Here is a 22266-nt window from a genome sequence, read left to right on the forward strand (position 1 = left end):
AGGACTAATTAACAACAATATAGAAATTAATCATTATTATTGTGCCATTTCAGCTCTTAACATTACATATTTAAGAAATGTAAATATATGGAATTATTAACACAATATACAAGCAGTGTATATAATAAAACCATTTAAAACATGGTTTAAGTATCTCTGATATCATACCAAAGCATTTAAAACTTTCTGTTATTGTCAAAATACTGGGAAAAACCTAGAAAAATTGGGTCACGACATGCCACATTTTTTAATTATACCAGCTGATGATATTTTTATATTAATTACTCTTCATCAGTTCTCATGGACTATAATGAGACACTCTGTATGCAGCAAAAATCTGTCCCAAAGTCTACTGCAATGAGAAGATCCCACTGGTTCCAGTGGTTTCTGTGGAACTTTTGCCCAGAACCACAGTGAAATTTTGTGAGTGTTCATTTCCTAAACCTGTGGCCTTATCTCTGAAATAAGAAAAAAGAAGGAAATGCAAGTAGCTGCTACTTTTACTCTCCGGGGAAGGCTTTCTTTGCATGATGCTCCCTTCAGTGGCATATATTTTAAGATATGTGGGCAAAGGCATCTGTAATGTCTCTCCTGAATAAAACAACCAAGGCACAGTTATTATAAAATTCCCCTGAAAGCATCCAAATACTGATAGAGCCTATCTGATCCATGGATGGGTGAGGATTTACCTTCCAGGTGACTCTGATGCTCTGGGAAGATATAGGCTCAAGCTGCACATCCTGAGGTGGACCATCAGGGGCTGGAAGGAGAAGGAAAATGCATCAAAGGTGGCCCTCACAGCCCAAGGAATTCAGCATTTTACATAAAATTCAGCATTTCACCACCTTTACACCCCAGCTTCACAGAGGTTGGAGTCAGTGCCACATGGAAAACTTTGCCAAACAAAAGCAGGGCCAGGAATCCTCTGCATTCAGGTGTCATCTCTGGCCAACAGCAAAATACAACATGTACCAAAACATGCCAAGCTGGTAAATTAAATGAACAGAATAAAATGAATAACAGTGGTTTTCTTGGCTAGAGATACTCTCACAGTGATGTCTCTGCTTATCTGGAGATAGGCAAGGGGAATTCTCAGCAGTCACAACCCTGTGGGTGATGGAAAAGCAGAGTTCATTTAAAGCAGGTGAGCCAGAAGCTCCTAATCCAGACAGAAAAGCAGCAGAACCCATTTAAAGCAAGTGAGCCAGGAGTTCCTAATCCTGCTTTCAACTTGTTGCAAATTTTCCAGTGGGATGCCCTTTGTTCATTGGAAACTGAGCACATTCAGACCAATATCAGATATTTTATATAAAATTCTTCACATTTTACACTCTTCCCCCTCCCCAGTAAGAGTTCCAGCCTGGAAATCTGACAAAAAATAACTTAGAGGTGGGAAAACCTTCTTTCAACTCTTGCCTGAGCCAGGGAAACTTGCATGGGCCATCAACATGGTTCTAAAGGTGTGCAGGAGGCTTTAAATGTGAATGAAAAAAGAAGGAATCTCCTTGTCAGCTGGGCAGCTACAAAGCAGATCAGCTGGGATTGAACAGAGAGATGTGCAGTAAATTGCTTGCTTGCTGAGGTAAATCACTGCAAAGGAAAGATCTGAGGAGAGGGATGGAGCCACCTCGAGCTGCTGCAGAGGGTTCCCTTGATGCAGAATACAGCCTCAGTAAAAGGTATTAAATTCAGTTTAATAGCAGGACAAAGGAAGGAAAGCAATGAAAAGGGTGAGATGGGGCTGTTAGAGGTGGAGCAGCAATAAATGACAGCTGTGGTGAAAGGAACCAGAACATTTTGCTTTAACTGATGAAAGCAGAGACACAGAATACAGCCTGTAATATGTTTAGGTTATTAAATATGTCCTATTCTCTGCCATTCCTGACTGTCCTTCATATGGGAAATTTGCAAAGCTTGAAAGAACTTTATTTCTATTCTTCTTGCATTAATACAAAGGAAGGAGAAGAGGCAAAAGTCCACTGTCAAAAATGAGATCTCTACGAATTTTTTGAAGCCTGACCTTGATTCTGTCCTCCTGTTGACAAAAATGAATGCCACTCCTCTGGGGTTCCTTATAATATAGTGGAATTTGAGCCAAGCATTTGATCCTAAAAATGGGGTTTAAAATCTGCCCCAAAAAATCCTGACTTTTTCTCAAAAGACCCCATTTTTTTTTTTCACAGACCTGAATAGTTAGGTGCTCCCAGCACACCATAGGGAGATGTTAAATATGAACTCATTTGTTTTACATACTTAATGTCATACAGAGTTTGTGGCAAGGACATAAAGAAAACCCAGATACCCCCATTTCCTCTATTGATTTCAGTATTAGGCAATGGCCATAATGCTTTTTTTCTGACAGGCATTGGAGCAAGTGTGTGCTGGCATCTATTTTCCAACACATGAGCTAATTGGGGTTGTATGGAAAGAAAGATGTGGTCTGAAAGCTTTGAAATTGTTCCATCCTTACCTATTCTTTTGCCACAGAGACCTTTTACAGGTTTCTTTTTAATAGAGATATTTCTTTGCAATGTGTGATACAGAATGCCCCCCTTTCCAAGTTGCTTGGTTTTTATCTTGTATTTCTTGGACCTTTATTTTGCTCCCTGCTCATTAGCTTCTCTCTCATCCCCTGCACCCATGCTGTTCACCACTGCCTGCTGTAAAAGCAGGGAACAGAAGTAAACAGTGATCAAACAAAAATGATTTTCCTACACTTTGTGCATCCCCTGAAATAAAAACCCAGGAGGAAAACATCACAAACTCTGCCTAAGCCTGACCTCCTCCCTCCCAGTCCTTCCCTAGGTAGATCAGTGACTTTTGAATACAGTTCCACACTGCTGGTCTTTTTCTACCAACGAACAGCTCCTCAAAAAGACAGCCACAAAAGGATCATTTATTCTGAAGCCTGGTTACAAAGAACTGAATAAAAGCTGATGTTAAGGTTCCACCCTGCTCATGGGGAAGCTGTTTTTTTATTCCAAGGGCAGCTGCTGATCCTGACAACTTAATTACCAGTCAGGAAAAACTTGGCAAGTAAAAACCATTCCAAGCATGGGTGAATAAGAGAGCAGATCCAAGACCCAGCCTATATTTTGCACAAGGAAGGATGGGCATTTTGGGGTTATAGATGACTCTGGCTGGAAGAATCTGTTTTCTCTAGTGATTTCACATTTTCTTTGCACATAGGAAGAGTAAATTTCTGATCAAAAAATAAGTATTTTTCAAACAAACTGTTCACTGTTAAATCTGTTCACTGCATGCTTTTCTTCTGCTGGAATGATAAAAGAAATGCAACTTATGTTGTCTCTAGCTCATTCTGCTTTCCACTGTGAGCCCTTGTGTGCTGTTCCTACTCACAAAGTCCCTCAGAAGGAAAATCATGTTGTCCTGACAAGGATTGTGTTTTCATTGTAGGAAATTCCCAGAGAAATTAAGTGGGAATTATACAGTTGTGTTCATAGGAGCTGAACTAAAAATCAGTCTCTAGGTATTCAAATCCAAGACCAACATAAATCTTGAAAGAGAAAGGGAATTTTCACTGCCAGGACACTGTCACCATGTTGTCATCTCTAAATCTCCACAGAAGCAAGCAGTGCTGACTTAGCAAAAGGTAAGGGAAGGCAGAAATTCCATGTACATGAAAGTGGCTCCAGCCACTGAAGGGAAAATGCCCACACAGTATTCCTGGTGCTGATGAAAGAGAATGAAAGGTTAAAGGTAAAAATAAAGATCAGACTTGATGACCTTAGAGGTCTTTTGCAACTTAAATGATTCTGTGATTCTGTAATACAACAGAACAAAGATCGGGGGATGACACCAACAAGTGACAGCCAAGAGACTTAAATAGGGGCCAAAAAAATAAATGGTGGGAGGGTTGAGTGAGGGAATATTCAAATGAAGGTAGGGTTGAGTGACGGAATGTTCAAATGAAGAGTTGATTCATGTGGATCAACATTCTCAAAAGGGAGAAATTTAACTCAGTTACCTACATTAATATCTAAACATGTAAGGAAAGCCCCAATACCCACAGGGGAGGCACCACCACTAAAACCAGGATGTTGCTGGTTGAGTTGCCTCACTGTAGACACAGGTATGTTAATTCAAACGTCACAAGCTGAAAATTTGGAGCACAATGTCTTCTTTGGCCACTAGATGCCACTGAACAGCTTTAATTACAGCCCTGCACAATGAAGTTGCAAAAGTCATGATGTTCCATGGGAATAACTCAGTATTTTGATACAGCTGCAGCCACATAAACAGCATTTCATGCAATGGTTCCTGACATCAAAGAGAGAGAGCTCCCACAGGATTTAGAGGTTGCAAAGCCAGGTCATACCTGCTTCATCAGTGGTGATGGTGAGCTCATTGCTGGCCTCGCTTTTGCCGATGCGGTTCTTGGCGTACATGCGGATGTTGTAGGTGGAGGACGGGTGCAGGTCGATGATGGTGGCCTGGTTTAGCTGAGGGGAAACATCTCTGGTTCTCTGGACAGAATCCCAAGAGTCTGTTTGATAAGAAATACCAAGAAACAGACAAATAAATGGTGGTGTTAATGTGGGTAATGCAAACATGAAGTTAAACTGTTTCATGCCACTGCTGTGTTAATCCAGCAAACACATTCTGCTCCAGGCAAATCCAGTGATCCCTCCCCTTCCTTGGCATTCCCAACACTGCCAGCAGCATTCCCAACTGCTCCAAGAGTGCTGCTGAGAACAATGGGATCTTAGCTCTGGGGTCATCAGCAAATCCACAGAAATAGCTCCTCTTTGAGGAGGTGCTGAGAGCAGAAAAGATTCCCCAGTATTTAAAGCGTAATTTCTTACCTTTGGGGCATTGGAACAACTGCACAAAAATGGGAGTTGCTGCCCCAAAGGAATCTACCCCAAAGGTATCTTCACTCACTGAGAATGTTGGTTGTGTTAAAAATAAAAAGGGAGGGGAGTTAATAAACAGGAATAGCCCATGGAGGACCTCACTGCTCTCCACAGCTCCCTGACAGGAGGGTGCAGCCAGGTGGGGACTGGGCTGTTTTTCTCAGCAACAAATGACAGCATGAGGGGACACAGCCTCAGCCTGGGCCAGGGGATGGTCAGCTTGGATATCAGCAGGAATTTCTTCATGGAAAAGGTAGTTTAGCATTGGAAGCAGCTGCCCAAGGTAGTGGTAGAGCCCCCATCCCTGTGTCCAAAGAAGGCCTGGACATAGCACTCAGTGTTCTGGGCTGGGTGACAATGTGGACATAGAGCACTGTTTGGACTTGAGGTGCTGGGAGACCTTTTCTACCATCAGGGATTCTGTAATTCTCTGAAAGTTATCCCAGAAAAAAAAAAATCAATCCTGAAGAAACACCCTTGAAAATGGAAATGCCAACACCAAACTCCTGCCACAGCTACTGAGCACTGACCCTGGGGGAAACAGGCTGACTGAAACACAAAGTCAGCCAGACTTCACCCCTATGACACCAAACCTTAGCATCAAGCCCTAGGAAACATTCATCTAACTCAGGGCAAGCCTGAGATCTCTTTCTGAGAGCCTTTAGAGTTTTGTTAATTAATCCAAGTTCTACTCCCCTGTTGGTTACTTGTGTTCCATATATGGTATTGTCTCTAGAATGTTCCACCCCCAAGACTATATATTGTTACCACTCCCACGTTTCTGGTGTTTGTCCCTATGCTGTGTGGGGTTCCTGAGCTTGACTTTTCACTTGGCTGTTTCAAATACAACCCTGATTAAGAGGCAAATGAAACCACGGGAAGGCAACAGATGGATTTTACTCAGATTTTATTTCCCAAGAATGTGAGAAAGGAGAGAGAAAGAAAGAGGAAACAATGTCAGAGAGAGAGAGAGACACACACAGAGCAGGAGATAATCAGCTGGAGCTACATGAACTGTAAGGTCCCTGCCACCCCAAGCGCTGTGTAGTGTAGAAGTTGTAAGGACTCCAGAAGTGACTCCACAGCTGCTTTCTGCTGTGCAGGCCCTGGGCAGGGACAGGGGAGCAAGAGGGGGCAAGGCTTCAGCCACAGGCTCAGCGACAAGTTCCTTCTGCTGCATGTTCTGGGTGCAAACTGTTATGAGTAAAAAAACATTACCCAAATTTTTTTAAAAAAATTGCAGAGTGAACAGGTTGGACCAGTTGCTGCCTGCTGGGGGCCTGGGCTCTCAGCTGGGCAGGCCAGGGGTTGGGGGGGCTGTGTGGGGCAGGCAGTGGCCCCTGGCTGCACAGCTCCTGTTCTGGGCGCTCAACAGAAGCCTCCCAAGGGGCAAGCTCTGGGATCCCCTCTCCCAAAGGAATCCTCCCTGTGTGTCCTGTGACCAGACACCTGGGACAGCTCTGGATCTCTCACCAGGAAAGGCTCCAGTTCATCCAAGAATTGCCACCATTTCATTTCCTCATCGCAGTCATCCATCCTCTCCCCTTCTGCCTGCACTGACCCCACGGCTGCTTCCTCCTGCTGCTCCCTGGTGGCAGCAGAGGCAGTGCCTGCCCTGCCCAGCGCCTCTCCTGCCCCACAGAGTCCCATGGAGGCTGAGCCAGCAGCTGCTGACCCAGATGGAGCTGATGAGAAGGAAGATCTGCCCCAGCCTGTCATTCCTGATGAGGTAAAGGCAGCAGCTCCTTCTCTCTTCAGTGAGGAGCTGTCATCACCAGGGACACAGACCCCACCCAGTGTCCCCTCTGACACCTGGAGCAGCAGCCAGGCTTCACTATACCAGAATCAGAACATCACTGAGGTGATCCTGATCCAGGAACTGATGGTGTTCTTTGTACTGCAGCAGAACCTGGATGAAGAGTATGCCCTACAAGAACAGAAGAAACCCAGCCCAGCTTGCCCAGCCCCATTGGCATGGAGGTGGCTGCAGAGGCAATGCCTGCTCTGCCCGGTGCTCCTCCTGCTCCAGGCAGTCCTACAGTGTCCAAGGCAGACGCTGCTGCCCCAGCTGGATGTGAGAAGAAGGAAGAGCTGCCCAAGCCTCTCACTCCTGAAGAGGTAAAGGCACAGCTTCTGACTGCTGACACGCTCCTCCTGTTGGGACAGCTTTCAGTCACTAATAGCTGGCCACTGGCACAGCTCTTGGGCTCTGGCATGTAGTCCTTATGACAGCTCCTTGTCACTGCTCTCTCTCATTGGTACAATTCTGATTCTCTGCTGTCTTTCCATTGGGACCATGTGGGAGCACACATCTTGTTCCCATGGTGAGAGTTCTTCATTCCTCTCACCTTCCCTCTGGAAAAGCTCTGGGACACTGTCCCATCGAGAGATGTGGGAGTGCACATCACACAGTGAGAGGTCTTGGTACCTCTCACCTTCCCTCTGATCTGGCTCTTGCCTATCGGAATCCTCTGGGACACTCACATCTCTCTGTAAGCACAGCTCATGGGATCTCTCATCTTCTTCCCATCCAAACTCCTGCTGCTCACTCCCATCTATTTCCCATTGGGATATCTCTTGGGCTGTGACACGTTCTTCCCACTGCCTTCAGCAGCGACAGCCGGGGGCACCGAGCACGGCCTGGGCGCCTTTGCCGGGCACGGGAAGCCGAACAGGGCAGGGGCACTCGGCCGGGCTGGAGAAGCGGCACCACGAGAGCCTCCTGCGCTGCCACAAGGCCGGGGCCCGGCTGCTGCAGCTGCCTCGGGGCACTGCCTGAGGCCCCGACTCCTGCAGCTCTGCCCTGGCCTCTGCGGTGCCACGGGCACAGAGGCCGGGCCGGGGCTCGCTCCCTGCTGCCCGCAGTGTTATGAGTAAAAAAAAGGTTACCCATTTTTTTTGTAAAAAGGTTGCAAAGTGAACAGGTTGGACCAGTTGCTGCCAAGGTGGAGTTCTACCTGTTTGTAATTGTAATCATCGGTCGTTTTTGTTAACTACTCCTTTTTTATCAGCATGGCCCCGCCTAAAGCTAAGTGACAGCCCTTCTCCTCAGACAGTGAAAGGAGGGAACATAAGGAGAGGAAATCAGAGGGCATGCAAAATAACTTCAGAGCCAGCATGCCACGGGAAAGCCACCCCACCAATCTTACCGAAAAGACCCCCAAAACAATGAGCCAACACGGAATTAAGAGATCAAAGTGATGTCTGGACGAGGGGAACAAAGTACCGAGCCTGCAGAGATGCTGAGACCCTTGGTTGCCCCTCGCCCTGAGCAAAGACCTCAGCTGGAGCCAAGACCCCGAGACAGCAAAACTCAAAATTTGTAACACAGGGTATATACCCCCACTGCTCTCGTGAGGATGGGACCCCCAGCTCTGCTCCCTATGGGACAAAACTGCCCTTTCTTCCTTCTCTGAGTCACCCTGGGAGTGATGATGGCGATACCATGGACCTGTCAAGCCGCCCAGCCTTGAGATGATCACTTTTAATAAAGGCATTAAGACGGAGGAAAAGTCTCCTGCCCTGTTTATTTCACGCAGGGCGCTGCCGAGGGCTCCATGCCCGCCAGGGCCGGGCGCTGAGAGAGCGGTGCCGCCATTGCTGCCGCCCCGGTGAACTCGGCTCCCGCTGGCTTTGTCCCAGCTGGGGTATGAGGAGAGCGCTGGAAGGACTCGAGTTTCTCGGGAAAGACTCGAGTTTCTCATTCCCTTCCTCACACACGTGCAGCTTTCCGGTGTTGTGGCGCTGCCACCCGGTGGCCATCGCTGGTACCGCACCAGCCCCGCGCCCGGCCGGAACCCCCGCGGATCCCGGCCAAGATTTTGGGAACCCCCAACTCTGCGAAAGCATCGGGGGCCCGGGTGTGGCCCCCTCACACTAGAGCATAAGAAAGCGCAATTAAACAGAATATTTCCAAGTTTGTCCCCTAAGACCGCTCTAATGACATACAAAATTTTAAAGGATGGTGAAATAGGCACAAATAAGGGCCCCAAATCCCCGTTCCTGCCTCCAGAGCTCTTTGCACAGCTCCGATGGAAATCTCTGGAGGCTGCACAGGACTAGTTTCAATGAAGGGCCAGGTCTGAGTGCCTGCCACAGGTACATGTCTGTGCAGATAGGTTATGTTTCTTAGTACCAAAACATCCTGAAACACCAAGTTCCTAATCACACAGGTATTCATAATCACACAGAATCACAGAATAAACACATGCAGAGATGGTGATTCTACCACCTCGCTGGGAAGGGCATTCCAGTACTTTATTATTCTTTCAGTGAAAATTTTCTTCCTAATATCCAACCTCTGCCTTCCCTGCCATAGCTTGGGACTGCGTCCTTTGGTTCTGTCAGTGCTGCCCGGTGGAAGAGACCAACTCCCCACCTGTCCACAGCCTCCCTTCAGGAAGGTGTTGACAGCAATAAGGTCACCCCCGAGCCTCCTCTTCTCCAGGCTAAACAACCCCAGCTCCTTCAAACGTTCCTCACAGGGCTTGTGTTCCATTCCCCTCACCCACCTTGTTGCTCTCCTCTGGATGCGCTGAACCATCTCGACATCCCTCCCAAACTGAGGGGCCAGAACTGGACACAGCACTCAAGGTGCAGCCTCGCCAGTGCCCAGTGCAGGGGAAGGACGAACTCCCTGCTCCTGCTGGCCACACAATTCCCAATGCAGGCCAGGACGTCATGGGCCTTCCTGGCCACCAAGGCACACTGCTGGCTCATTCATATTCAGCTGGCTGTCGACCAGCACCCCCAGGTCCATTTCCACATGAGCACTGTCCAGCCACACTGTCCCCAGCTTGTAAGGTTGTAGGGGATTTTTGTGGCCAAAACGTACAACTCAGCACTCAGACCTATTAAACTTCATGCTGTTGGACTCTGCCCATCCATCCAACAGATCCAAATCTCTCTGCAGAGCCCTCCTTCCTTCCAATTGATCAACATAAGCTCCCAGCTTAGTGTCATCTGCAAATTCACTAATGAAGGACTCAATGCCCTCATCCATGTCGTCTATAAAAATAACTAGAACTGGTCCCAGTACAGACCCCTGAGGGACAACACTGGTGAATCGCCACCAAGTTGGATGCAACACCATTCACCATCACTCTTTGGCCTGGCCATCCAGCCATTCTTATGACTATTCTTGTTATATGTATTTTTAAATCATTCTTGTCCTCTGTGTCTTCTTAGTGTTCATCTTTGTGGTTTTCATCTGCTTTGTCATCGTCTTCATTGTCTTCATCTTCTTTGTCTTGGGGTGGATTATGCTGAGAGTCTGTGCCAGGAGCCTCTGCTCTGTGCCCCAGAAATGGTTGCTGTACCTTCCAGGCCCGGGGCCGGGTGTGTGTGGGGCAGGGAAGGGGGGAGCTTTGGGCTCTTTGGGTTGGCATTTTCCAAGCCTCACTGCCCAGGCATTGGTGGCTCTGCCTGGTACAGTTTTGCTTGGCTTGCTTGGCTTTGCCGGCCCATGCAAAAGCTTTTCCCTTGCCTGCCTTGGAGCAGCTGCAGCAGCAATCTTTCAGCCTCTCCAGTTGAACCCAACAGCTGCTGCTCCCACACCAGAGCAGCGGCACCGGCGGCAGCGAGGCCGTCCCGTTCCAGCCCCAAGCATCAAGGAGCTCAGGCGGGCACAGAAAGCACAGCCAGAGACTCCAGCCCAGCTGCTCCCTCTGCTGTGAAAAATGTGTATTATGTGACTGGCTTTTCGCAAATATTAAAATGAATATTATATGTGTTTTGTTAGAATGTTATGCTGCATTATTCTTTTTAAGTAGTGTGTTAAATACAGCTTTGTGGCCACATTTCTCTGCACAGAGAAAAGCAAGGCACAACTTCCCAAGGATATTGTCTGGGAATTGCAGCAAGGAACTTCAGAGAAAGAAGAAACAATCCTTCTCATTTCCTGTGCTATTGTTTGTGCCAAAGTAGAATGCAATATGAAGACTGTTACCCAAACTGATGGTGTTTTGTTTCCTTGCCTCATCAGGGCCAAGTGTGTGTGTAGACTGTCGGTCAGAAGACATTCACAAGATTCTGTTCAGTGGAGTTGAGTGCTTGTGCAGTTTCAGTTTAGATGTAATGTAATACAGTATAATATATTATAGAATAATAGAGTATAATACAGTAATTAATTCGCCTTCTGATATCAATGTATCAGATGCATAATTTCTCCCAGACGTTGGGCTTGTCTGTGAATCCAATAAGCTATGTTGTAGTTTTAAGCTACAACATAATATTAAAATAAAAACTATTCGATGTAAGATACTTTTCTAACAAGCTCAAGGGATACTTTTCTAACTAGCTCAAGATAATCAAGAAATTCTTTGCACAGAGATAACAACAAGAAGACACCAAAATCCCAAGCCAAGAATTACTGCCTCCTTATCGGGAAGAACCAGACTTTGAGGGACCAAGATGAATGATTTACAAGATGAGGAGGGAGGTTGACAATAACCAGAAAACATGCTTTGTTTGAGAAGAATTTTTGAAAAACACTCTTTGTTTGAAAAGAATTTTTGAATCATGCAGAGATATGAATATGCTTTTAAGAGTTACTCCTTTGTTAGCGACCCATGCTTTTTTTGAGGAAAGCATCAGAACATTAAGAATTCTTTGGTTTTTTATTATCCTTTATTGTCCTAACTCCTACTATTGGCCTACTATTGTCCTACTTCCTATTGCTCTAATTTGTATTACTATTAATAATAGAAAAACTTTTAAATGTTTTTCACATCTGCCGTAGAGAGGAACTCAATGCCAGAGAGACAGCAGTGGTTTTTTCCTCATCTCCTTCATCTTATGTCATCTTTTTCTTCTTATAAATCTTCTTCCTTGTCTCTTTTAGTCCCCTGGCTGTGGCCTCATGCAGGGACAGAGGAACAGCCCCAGCAGTGCCCGGGTGAAGCGGGAGGGATGTTTCCTGAGAGGAGCAGGCTGCCTGTGGTGGGTCTGGGCTCTCAGCCAGGCAGGCCAGGGGCTGGGGGAGCCATGAGGGGCAGGCACCCAGATCTCCCTCACTGCCTCTGGCTTCCTGGAGGGAAGAGAAGCCACGCGTCCCACAGGGGGTTGGCGTTTCAGGGGCGTGAGCAAGGCACGGAGCAGCCCTGGACTGTGCGGCTCCGGTGCCTCCTCCTCAACCCAGGCCTCACGAGGGAGGGGCACGGCCGCAAAAACTCTCCGATTTTGTTCTCTGTTTTCTTCTGGGAGCAGCTCTAGGATGCTCACCTCATCCCACTCTTCCTGCTCTGGGAAGAAGGAGGGCGTAGTCCAGATGCCAGGGTCACTCTGGTCTTCACAGTTCTCCTGTATTAGCTCCTCACAGCTGTCATCTTCTGAACTGGGGTGTCCTGAGGATGTGCTGCCATTCCCTCTTGACACGTCTTGGCCAATGCAGGCTTCCCTTTGGGCAGGCTCTTGGCCAATGGATTCTTTTCCGTCAGAATGTTCTGACCAGCTGCTGACATCTCCTCCAATCAGCCCTTGCCCAGCATACTCTTCCCAGTCTGAGAGGTTTTGGGAGCCACTGACTTCCCCCTGGGACAGTTCCTGCTCAGTAAAGTATTTGTCCCAGTCAGAGTGCTCATGGTGACTTGTGTCTTCTACCTGGGACACATCTTCCTCTGTGTGCTCTTTCCAGTCAGAGGGCTCTTCCTGGCACAGCTCCTGCTCAGGGCACTCTTCCCCATGGGACACATCTTCCTCTGTGCGCTCTTCCCAGTCACAGAGCTCTTCCTGGGAGAGGTGCTCCTCAGGGCACTCTTCCTCCTGGAACACATCTTCCTTTGTGCGCTCTTTCCAGTCAGAGAGCTCTTTGTGGGACAGTTCCTGCTCAGGGCACTCTTCCCCATGGGACACATCTTCCTCTGTGTGCTCTTTCCAGTCAGAGAGCTCTTCCTGGGACAGTTCCTGCTCAGGGCACTCTTCCTCCTGGAACACATCTTCCTTTGTGCGCTCTTTCCAGTCAGAGAGCTCTTTGTGGGACAGTTCCTGCTCAGGGCACTCTTCCCCATGGGACACATCTTCCTCTGTGTGCTCTTTCCAGTCAGAGAGCTCTTCCTGGGACAGTTCCTGCTCAGGGCACTCTTCCTCCTGGGACACATCTTCCTCTGTGCACTCTTCCCAGTCAGAAGGCTCTTCCTGGGAGAGCTGCTCCTCAGGGCACTCTTCCCCATGGGACACTTTTTGGGAGTTGTTCATTTCTCCATAGGACACCTCTGCCTCTTCCTTATTCTCCCACTGGGAAAGCTCTGGCTCGATGTCCTCTTCCCACTCTTTGTCCTCCCCAGCCAAGGTGCCCTCCTGGCTCTCTTGCACTGCCCCCACTGCTGCTGCTGCTGCCCCCTCCTGCTGCTGCCTGCTGGGGGCCTGGGCTCTCAGCTGGGCAGGCCAGGGGCTGTGGGGGCTGTGTGGGGCAGGCAGTGGCCCTTGGCTGCACAGCTCCTGTTCTGGGCGCTCAACAGAAGCCTCCCAAGGAGCAAGCTCTGGGATCCCCTCTCCCAAAGAAATCCTCCCTGTGTGTCCTGTGATAGACACCTGGGACAGCTCTGGATCTCTCACCAGGAAAGGCTCCAGTTCATCCATGAATTGCCACCATTTCATTTCCTCATCGCAGTCATCCATCCTCTCCCCTTCTGCCTGCACTGACCCCACGGCTGCTTCCTCCTGCTGCTCCCTGGGGCCCAGGGAGCCCTCCTGGCTGGGGCAGGGGCTGGGGGAGCTGTGCAGGGCAGGCACTGAGCTCTCTTCCCTTTTGGCTGTGACTACTGATTCTACTTCTACAGCCAACCACTGTTGAACGGCATAGACTTCTTTCTGCTGCTGCTTCAGTGCCTGGATCTCCTGCAGCACCTGGCTCAGGATCTCCCTGTTGATGTCCTGGTCCGTGGCACTCTGTGGGGCAGGAGAGGTGCTCTGCAGGGCAGGCACTGCGCTCTCTTCGCTTTTGGCTGTGGCTACTGATTCTTTTACAGCCAGCTTCTGTTGAAGGTCAGCCATCTGCTGCTTCAGTGCCTGCATCTCCTGCAGCACCTGGCTCAGGATCTCCCTGTTGATGTTCTGGTCCGTGGGACTCGGTGGGGCAGGAGAGGCACTGGGCAGGGCAGGCACTGCCTCTGCTGCCACTGCTGTGCCCACAGGGCTGGGAGAGCTGGGCTGGGTTTCTTCTACAGCCATCTGTTCTTGTAGGGCATACTCTCCCTCCAGGTTCTGCTGCAGTACGAAGAACACCATCAGTCCCTGGATCAGGATCACCTCAGTGATGTTCTGATTCTGGTTTAGTGAAGCCTGGCTGCTGCTCCAGGTGTCAGAGGGGACACTGGGTGGGGTCTGTGTCCCTGGTGATGACAGCTCCTCACTGAAGAGAGAAGGAGTTGCTGCTTTTCCCTCCTCAGGAGTGAGAGGCTTGGGCAGATTTTCCCTTTCATCAGCTCCATCTGGGTCAGCAGCTGCTGGCTCGCCCTCCGTGGGGCTCGGTGGGGCAGGAGAGGCGCTGGGCAGGGCAGGCACTGCCTCTGCTGCCACCGGTGTGCCCTCAGGGCTGAGAGAGCTGGGTCCTACCTGGCGACCAGGAGTGAGAGGCTTGGGCAGATCTTCCCTCTCATCAGCTCCATCTGGGGCAGCAGCTGCTGGCTCGGCCGCCATGGGGCTCTGTGGGGCAGGAGAGGCGCTGGGCAGGGCAGGCACTGCCTCTGCTGCCACTGGTGTGCCCTCGGGGCTGGGAGAGCTGAGCTGGGTTTCTTCTACATCCATCTGTTGTTGAAGGGCATACTCCTCCTCCAGCTTCTCCATCAATTCATAGATGTTTGTCAGTTCCTGGATCAGGATCTCCTTGGTGATCTCATCCTGGCACAGTGAAGCCTGGCTACTGGTCCGAGTGTCAGAGGGGACACTGGATGAGCTCTGGGTCCGTGGTGATTGCAGTTCCTCACTGAAGAAAGATGGAGCTGCTCCCTTTACCTCCTCAGGAGTGAGAAGCTTGGGCAGCTCTTCCTTCTCCTCAAATCCAGCTGGGGCAGCAGCTTCTGCCTTGGACACTGTAGGACTGCCTGGGGCAGGAGGGGCACGGGGCAGGGCAGGCATTGCCTCTGCAGCCACCTCCATGCGAATGGGGCTGGGAGAACTGGGCTGGGTTTCTTCTACACCCATCTGTTGTTGGAGGGCATACTCTCCCTCCAGCTTCTCCATCAGTTCGTAGATGTTCGTCAGTTCCTGGATCAGGATCTCCTCAGTGATGTTCTGATCCTGGCATAGTGAAGCCTGGCTACTGGTCCGGGTGTTGGAGGGGACACTGGATGAGCTCTGTGTCCCTGGTGATTGCAGTTCCTCCCTGAAGAGAGGAGCTGCTGCCTTTACCTCCTCCAGAGCGAGAGTCTTGGGCGGTTCTTCCTTCTTCTCAACTCTGGCCAGGGCAGCAGCTGCCAGCTCAGCCTCTGTGGCACTCTGTGGGGCAGGAGAGGCGCTGGGCAGGGCAGGCGCTGCCTCTGCTGCCACCGCTGTGCCCTCAGGGCTGGGAGAGCTGGATCCTACCTGGCAATAGGGCTGGGGCTCCTCCTCACACAGTGGTCGCAAGGCTCTGTCCCAGATCTTGGAGCTGATGTCCTTTCTCCATTGGCACACTTCCTGACTGCTCACATGCTCCTCCTGTTGGGACAGCTTTTGGTCACTAACAGCTGGCCACTGGCACTGCTCTTGGGCTGTGGCATCTAGTCCTTGTGACAGCTCCTTGTCACTGCTCTCTGTCACTTAGTACAATTCTGATTCTCTGCTGTCTTTCCATTGGGACATGTGGGAGCACACATCTTGTTCCCATGGTGAGAGTTCTTCATACCTCTTACCTTTCCTCTGGTAAAGCTCTGGGACACTCTCCCATCGAGAGATGTGGGAGTGCACATCACACAGTGAGAGGTCTTGGTACCTCTCACCTTCCCTCTGATCTGGCTCTCACATTTCATCCCATTGGGAATCCTCTGAGACACATCTCTCTGTAAGCACAGCTCATGGGATCTCTCATCTTCTTCCCACCCCAACTCCTGCTGCTCACTCCCATCTATTTCCCATTGGGATATCTCTTGGGCTGTGACACATTCTTCCCACTTGGACATCTCTTGGTATATCTCACCGTCTTCTTCCCACTGGTACAGCTCCTGGACTGTGACAGTTTCTCTCCATTCATAGAGCTCTTAATGTGTCTCACTGCTCTTTGGGAAACCTCTGGAACTTGCATACATACCTGGCATTGGTACAGCTCTCGGCTTCTCCTGACTCCCCGACGACAAATTTCATGAACTGTCAGTACTTGCCGTCGGGCCCTCTCTCTCACTGTCACCTTCCCCCGCCGGGAAAGCTCCTCGTCACTGTCACCTTGCCACCAGGAAAACTTGCGTTCCATGTCGGCAAAGGTCCTCTCCTCCTCCTCAGTCTGTGACAGTGGCAGGACTGACCTGACCACTGCCCCCAACCACTGCCCGCTGGGGGCTTTCAGCCCGCTGGGCAAGGGACTGGCGATCGGGAGCTGGAGTTGGCTTTTTCCTCGTTGTTATCTTTTGCTATCGGCCTCGTCCTTGTCTGTCGCTATCAGCCTCTATTGCTATTGGCGTCCAGCGCAGACAGACACAGGGAGCTGCTTCCTGCACAGAGAACGGCTCTCCTGCGTCTGGGCACCGCAGGGCTCTGCGCCCCTTAGACACCCTCAGCCAGGGCGGGGCTCCCTGATGTCACAAGGCTCTCTGGCCACCACCACGTCCCACATCACAAAGGGCCCCGACACCGTGTCCCTGTGTCACAAGGGGCCACCCGGGTCAGCCCAACATCAGTGGGGCAGCCAGGAAGTGGCTGGGAGCAGCCCCGCACTTGTGGCCTTTGGCCCCTGCTGTGCCCAGAGCCCTGAGAGGCTTTGGCCACGCTGCCCCAGGACAGCCCCAGCCCCACAGTGCAGAGCCCTGGCTTTGCCGCCTGCGCTGCCCAGGGCACCAGGGATTGGCCGCACGGACGGGCCGGGCTCTCGTGGGCAGCGGCTCCAGGAGCCGCGGGAGCCCGGGCAGCAGGGGTGTCCCTTAGGGCTGTGCCGGGCACCGGGGCTCGGCCCTGCCCTCAGCAGCGACAGCCGGGGGCACGGAGCGCGGCCTGGGCACCTTTGCTGGGCACGGGAAGCCGAGCGGGGCAGGGGCAGCGCGCAAGGCCGGGGCCATGCACAGGCACCCGGCCGGGCTGGAGAAGCGGCAGCACGAGAGCCTCCTGCGCTGCCACAAGACCGGGGCCCGGCTGCTGCAGCTGCCGGAGAGCTCGGCTCCCGCTGGCTTTGTCCCAGCTGGGGCGTGAGGAGAGCGCTGGAAGGACTCGAGTTTCTCATTCCCTTCTCACACACGTGCTGCTTTCCGGTGTTGTGGCGCTGCCACCCGGTGGCCATTGCTGGTACCGCACCAGCCCCGCGCCCGGCCGGAACCGCCGCGGATCCCGGCCAAGATTTTGGGAACCCCCAACTCTGCGAAAGCATCGGGGACCCGGGTGTGGCCCCCTCACACCAGAGCACAATAAAGCGCAATTAAACAGAACTGTTCAAAGTTTGTCCCTAAGACTGCCCCAATGACCTAAAAAATTTTAAAGGATGGTGAAATAGGCACAAATGAAGACCAACATCCCTTTTCCTCTCTCCAGAGCTCTTTGCGCAGCTCCGATGAAAATCTCTGGAAACTGCATAGGACTGGTTTCCATGAAGGGCCAGGTCTGAGTGCCACAGGTACATGTCTGTACAGACAGGGGATATCTCAAAGTACCAAAACATCCTGAAACACCAAGTTCCTGGTATACATAGTGCTATGGGATGGCAAATGGACCCTACAGGACAGGCAACTCCATGGTCCTTCCATGGAGTAACTAATTCCATTGTGGTAATTAGTGTATCTTTTGTGTCTGATGGTGTAGACATCAACAGTGCTGAGATATCTTTGGACTTGATGATCTTAAAGGTCTTTTCCAACCTAATTTATATGATTTTATGATAGGATATGTGAGGGCTCCTAAATACAGCCCTTGCATTCTTTGTGGTCGCCTGCACATTCTCTGAAACAGAAAAGTTTTCCTGCTTCAGAAGCCTCGATGGTGCATCTGATCTAAATTCGTTCCTGAGTCCTCAGAAAAGGCAGCAGAGGTGGAAAATTCTCACAAAATACAGTTGTGCAGTTTACAGCTTCACTATGGTCTTGGCAGAGTGTTCCTTGAATATATAACCTAAATTTTGTTCTGCCCCTTTAATGCCTGGAACCTGAGAAGTTTTCTTAATTCTTCCTCTTTGTTCTAAATTGCCCCAGCTACCCCATTCAAGTTCTCCATTAATCATCTTTAATATTTCATCTTCTCAGTGATTCAATTAATGACAAAATTCGTATGCAAGAATTCTCAAAAACCTGATCTGAGTTTCTCCAAACATTCATCCTCAGTCTTTAAAAACTGACATTTTTGTTGTTTGCAGTAAGAAGAAGATAATCTGCTCTTATTAGGACATGACCTCCAGGATTTGTCTTCAGATACAGACAAATATTTTCTTTGACACCAATTCTGCTGCCCACTTCTTTTCCTTTTTCTTTTTTTTTTAACCTTTATCAATATATTGAGTCCTGATATTTCCATGCAACCTGATGATGCTTCTTTTGCTGTCTTGCTCTTGATTTATCATTCCATATTAGAGAGAAATCATTTTTCAACGCAAGTTCATGGTGACTCCCACTTACTCTTTGCCTGCATTCTGCATTATCACTTGAAAACATCAAACTAAATCTAGCAAGGATTTTTTTAGACCTCTGAAATCCATTCTTGTCAGTGTGTCAACAGAATGGAAGCACCTTAGTCATCCCAAATGGGGTTGTGCTGAGTTACACCATTCTTAAATATGTATTCTTGTATTTGAGAAATAAAGAGATGTTTTAGTGTGAAAAAGAAGTCAATCAGGCAAGAATGACTTTCAAAAGCTTTTCTGGAGCAGGTGGGTGGTTGGAAAGATAGAAAAACAATCAAAAATAAAAGAGACCCCAGAAACTTTTAGGTGTGCATATCCCTTGAAGGCATCCTTGCCCAATGCACATCTCCAAACCTGCAATTCCTGACTTCAGCCTCAGTGGAGAATTTCCACTCGTCATCTTTCAGGTACATTATCATCTCTCCTGTACATTATTGATTTCATTTACAAAACCAGGGCAAAAATGATGACTGATGATTCAACACTCTTGAAAATGTTTTTTCTACTAATGAAAACATCACAAAATTTTTGCCTCAGTAAATATAGCATGAAGTGGTAAAAGGGAAAAGCAGCAATTGCTAAATTTACCGTCCTTACCATGAAAACAAACAAAAAGGATGACAAAAGAAGATAAATCTTCCCATGGAAGATTAAACAAACCACAATAAAAAACTCCATCAGGCAGTTTCAATTTATGAATTACCTTTTGCAGCACAGACTTGGCGGGGAATGAGCAGCAGGGGGATGACTGAGGTTGCTCCCTACCTGACTTGTTCTTGCACTCGATGTCGTAGCCGGTGATGGGGCTGTTGCCGTCGAAGCCCATGGTCCACCTGAGCGCGATGCTCCGAGCTCTCACCTCGCGGATCTCTATCTCAGGGGGGTCGGGGGGCTCTGGGCAAACACAAACACACACAGCTCTGCTCAGAACACAGCCCTTCCTCTTAGCAGGGGCGCAGCAACCAGCGTGGCACTGCCTCAGCCTTCCTGGCATTTCTGTGGGCACTCATAGGGACCCTGATCCTGTTAATCACCCGCTGGAAATATCAGCATTTTTCAATTCAGAGTCACTGATGTAATCTTGAATACTGGCTCGTCTTTAACCTTATTGATTGCATTTCCTTAAAATCACTCCAGCTTGGACTTTCATCCCAGGAAAGATATTTTACCTTGAACACCACATTTCCCTGATACTACTATCAGTGATTTTACTCAAAAAGTGATTGTAGAAATATGAGTACTAAGCGCAAAAATGCTAAATTTGGTGGAGAGAGAGAGTAAAATTTCTTTCTCTTTGAGTGCGTTTAAAAGTCTTACTTCAATAACAGAATAATTTGATTAAATCACTCTGAAAGTTCTTTCTGCCTCTAAAGTTAGTATTGTAAGTATCCAGCACCAAGATCCATTCTAATGTCCCTTTAAATTGTCTTGGAAGCTTAGATGAGCAGTGGTGGAACTGGGAACCTGTCCCCAAACTCCACCTGAATTTTTCAACAGGGCTGCCTAAGGCATCCTCTGGAATCTGCTGCTACTTGGAATCAAGGGCAGGGAGAGAGAAATCTGCAAGCTGTAGGAATTTGTTGTGAGCAGGCTCAGAGAGGCACAGGAGGAACCAGCACCACTTGGGAACGAGCAGAGGCCAGTGGCTGAGTCCTGCCTGTGCCCTGCATTTCAAATATTGTCACCTCTCCAGGTCTTGCTGTTTCTGCCCTGTAGGAGGGAAACCCCAGCCCCAGGCAAGATAAATTCCTAGAATTTGGATTGTGCAAACTGCTCACCATTTATTTTGATTGATTAAACTTGAAATATTTTGCTTTAAGTTCCACAGTAGGTTTAACATTTCTCTAGAGATGAAGTGAGATCACTTTTGCTTTATTTCAGACCTGGGCTTGAAGCACATTTGTTCTTTAAAATCAAATGCAACCTGCTCTCCTTCCATACTCCATATCTGCGGTCCTTACTGAAGATATTAGTTTTAAGTATCTTTGGCAATTGTCAACTACCGTATTTAAGAAAAAAAAATCTAATTAATTTGTATAGATCTAGAAGCACTCAAGATTATCTTTTATTTTGATATAAGCTGTGATGCTGGAAAATGAAAGACTGAGAACCTCAATGCAGCTCCTCACTTTGACAATGAGGAACACATTTAATTAAGAATCAGAACCTCCCTGCCCCCAGCAGATTCCTACACTTCCTGTCCTACAATAGCTGCGGGGTTTTTCCCTTGTGTTGTCCTCTCCCTACCTTGCACAGTGAGCTGAATTATTCCACGATCCTCCCCGTAAGAATTGATGGCGTGGCAGGAAAAGAAGCCAGAATCTTCACGCACAGTTGGCAGAATCTATAGGAGGTTGGAAAAGAGGTGATGGATTGAACAGCACACAGAGAAAATAAACCAACAGCTTGTCTGTGAGGCACAAGAAAAATCACTCAGATTGTTCTCCCTGACAGCAATAAATAGATATGGCAGGTTACACACATACAATTGCATAGGAAAGCTTCCAAAATGCTGAGATTATCAAAGCCAGCAGCACCTGGGCTGAGGACACAGGCTACCAGCTCAACACGTGTAGTCAGGAGCTGGAGCTCCTCCTATTCCTGCAGCTTCTCCTTAGGAGCCTTGTTTCCAGATCCTCACAACTTTGCCAAGCATTTAACTGTTGGCTGAAATTTGCCATACAAAATGGTGCCTCCTGCTGCCTCCAAATTTTTCTGGCTATTTCTGAAAATAACTCAAGTGGCTGAAGTCTGTGTGGGGGAAATAAAGGTCCAAACACTGGTGGTGAACCCTGTAGTGTTTAGCATGGTGCCTCATAATAAAGTTTTGTGTGGTCTTTTCAATTTGTTATTTAACAGCAAGAAAATTTATATATAATATTTACAAATATGATCATAATGATGTTTTTCTACAGGACCACTGCTTCATTCAAGGTATAAGAAAGAAAGATTTTTTTTTAAAACTAGCAGATATTTGAAATACTATTTCCTTCTCACTGTTCAGTGTGCTGCTCCACAATTTATTTACTGTGCCCTGTTCAAACTGTGCCCTGAAAACAGACATTCATTTTCTCACAGCATTTTCCTCTGAATTCACCCATTGCAGAAACAGGAGTGAATTTATTTTCATCAGCCCTTACACCATGAAGAGCATTGCCACCATTTTATGTAGGGAATTAAGGACGCAGATGTATGATAACATTTGTGGCTGCTTGACAAGTTGCCACATATTAGCTGAGCCATGGAAACTCCACGTGCTCTTTATTCCTCAGCAAAACCCAGGTGATGTGAGCACAACTCCCAGTCACCACTGGTTAAGATAAATGAATTAATTTCCCACTTGCTGCAAGGAAATTGGAGAGTTATCATCTGAGATGTGGCAACGTGTCAAGCTGTGTTCACTTGCACGTGTGGCTGAGCTGAAAAACAAAAATTTCCAGAGCCCAATTTGAGACATGTAGGGCCTTCCTCCCCCTCCCTCAGAGTCCTGAGCAATAAATGGCCTTTCATGTGTTCATAAGAGCTTCCACTGAGTTCAGCTGCAGCCAGGAGGGCTTGGTGCTTCTGCAAATCAGACCCCAAGGGCTCAGGGCAAGTGCCCAGAAAACAAAGAACACACAATTATTGGCCATCTGTGAAAAGTTTGGTCTCAAAGATCAGCTT

The 22266-nt window shown here is 48.7% G+C and overlaps 1 protein-coding gene across 4 annotated transcripts in view; it reads right to left on the minus strand.

Annotated features, from left to right (window-relative positions):
* DSCAM (DS cell adhesion molecule) overlaps positions 1–22266 on the minus strand; it is a 472834-nt gene that overhangs the window by 99950 nt on the left and 350618 nt on the right. For all 4 annotated transcript variants that reach the window (XM_064705508.1, XM_064705527.1, XM_064705537.1 and 1 more), the window contains exons 13-16: positions 20851–20947; positions 19369–19497; positions 4340–4507; positions 690–760 (exon numbers count right to left, since the gene is read on the minus strand). In XM_064705508.1, coding sequence (XP_064561578.1) covers positions 690–760; positions 4340–4507; positions 19369–19497; positions 20851–20947 — 465 coding nt within the window. The remainder of the gene's footprint in view (positions 1–689; positions 761–4339; positions 4508–19368; positions 19498–20850; positions 20948–22266) is intronic.

Source organism: Zonotrichia leucophrys, chromosome 1, assembly GCF_028769735.1.
Source record: "Zonotrichia leucophrys gambelii isolate GWCS_2022_RI chromosome 1, RI_Zleu_2.0, whole genome shotgun sequence".
NCBI classification, from domain to species: Eukaryota; Metazoa; Chordata; class Aves; order Passeriformes; family Passerellidae; genus Zonotrichia; species Zonotrichia leucophrys.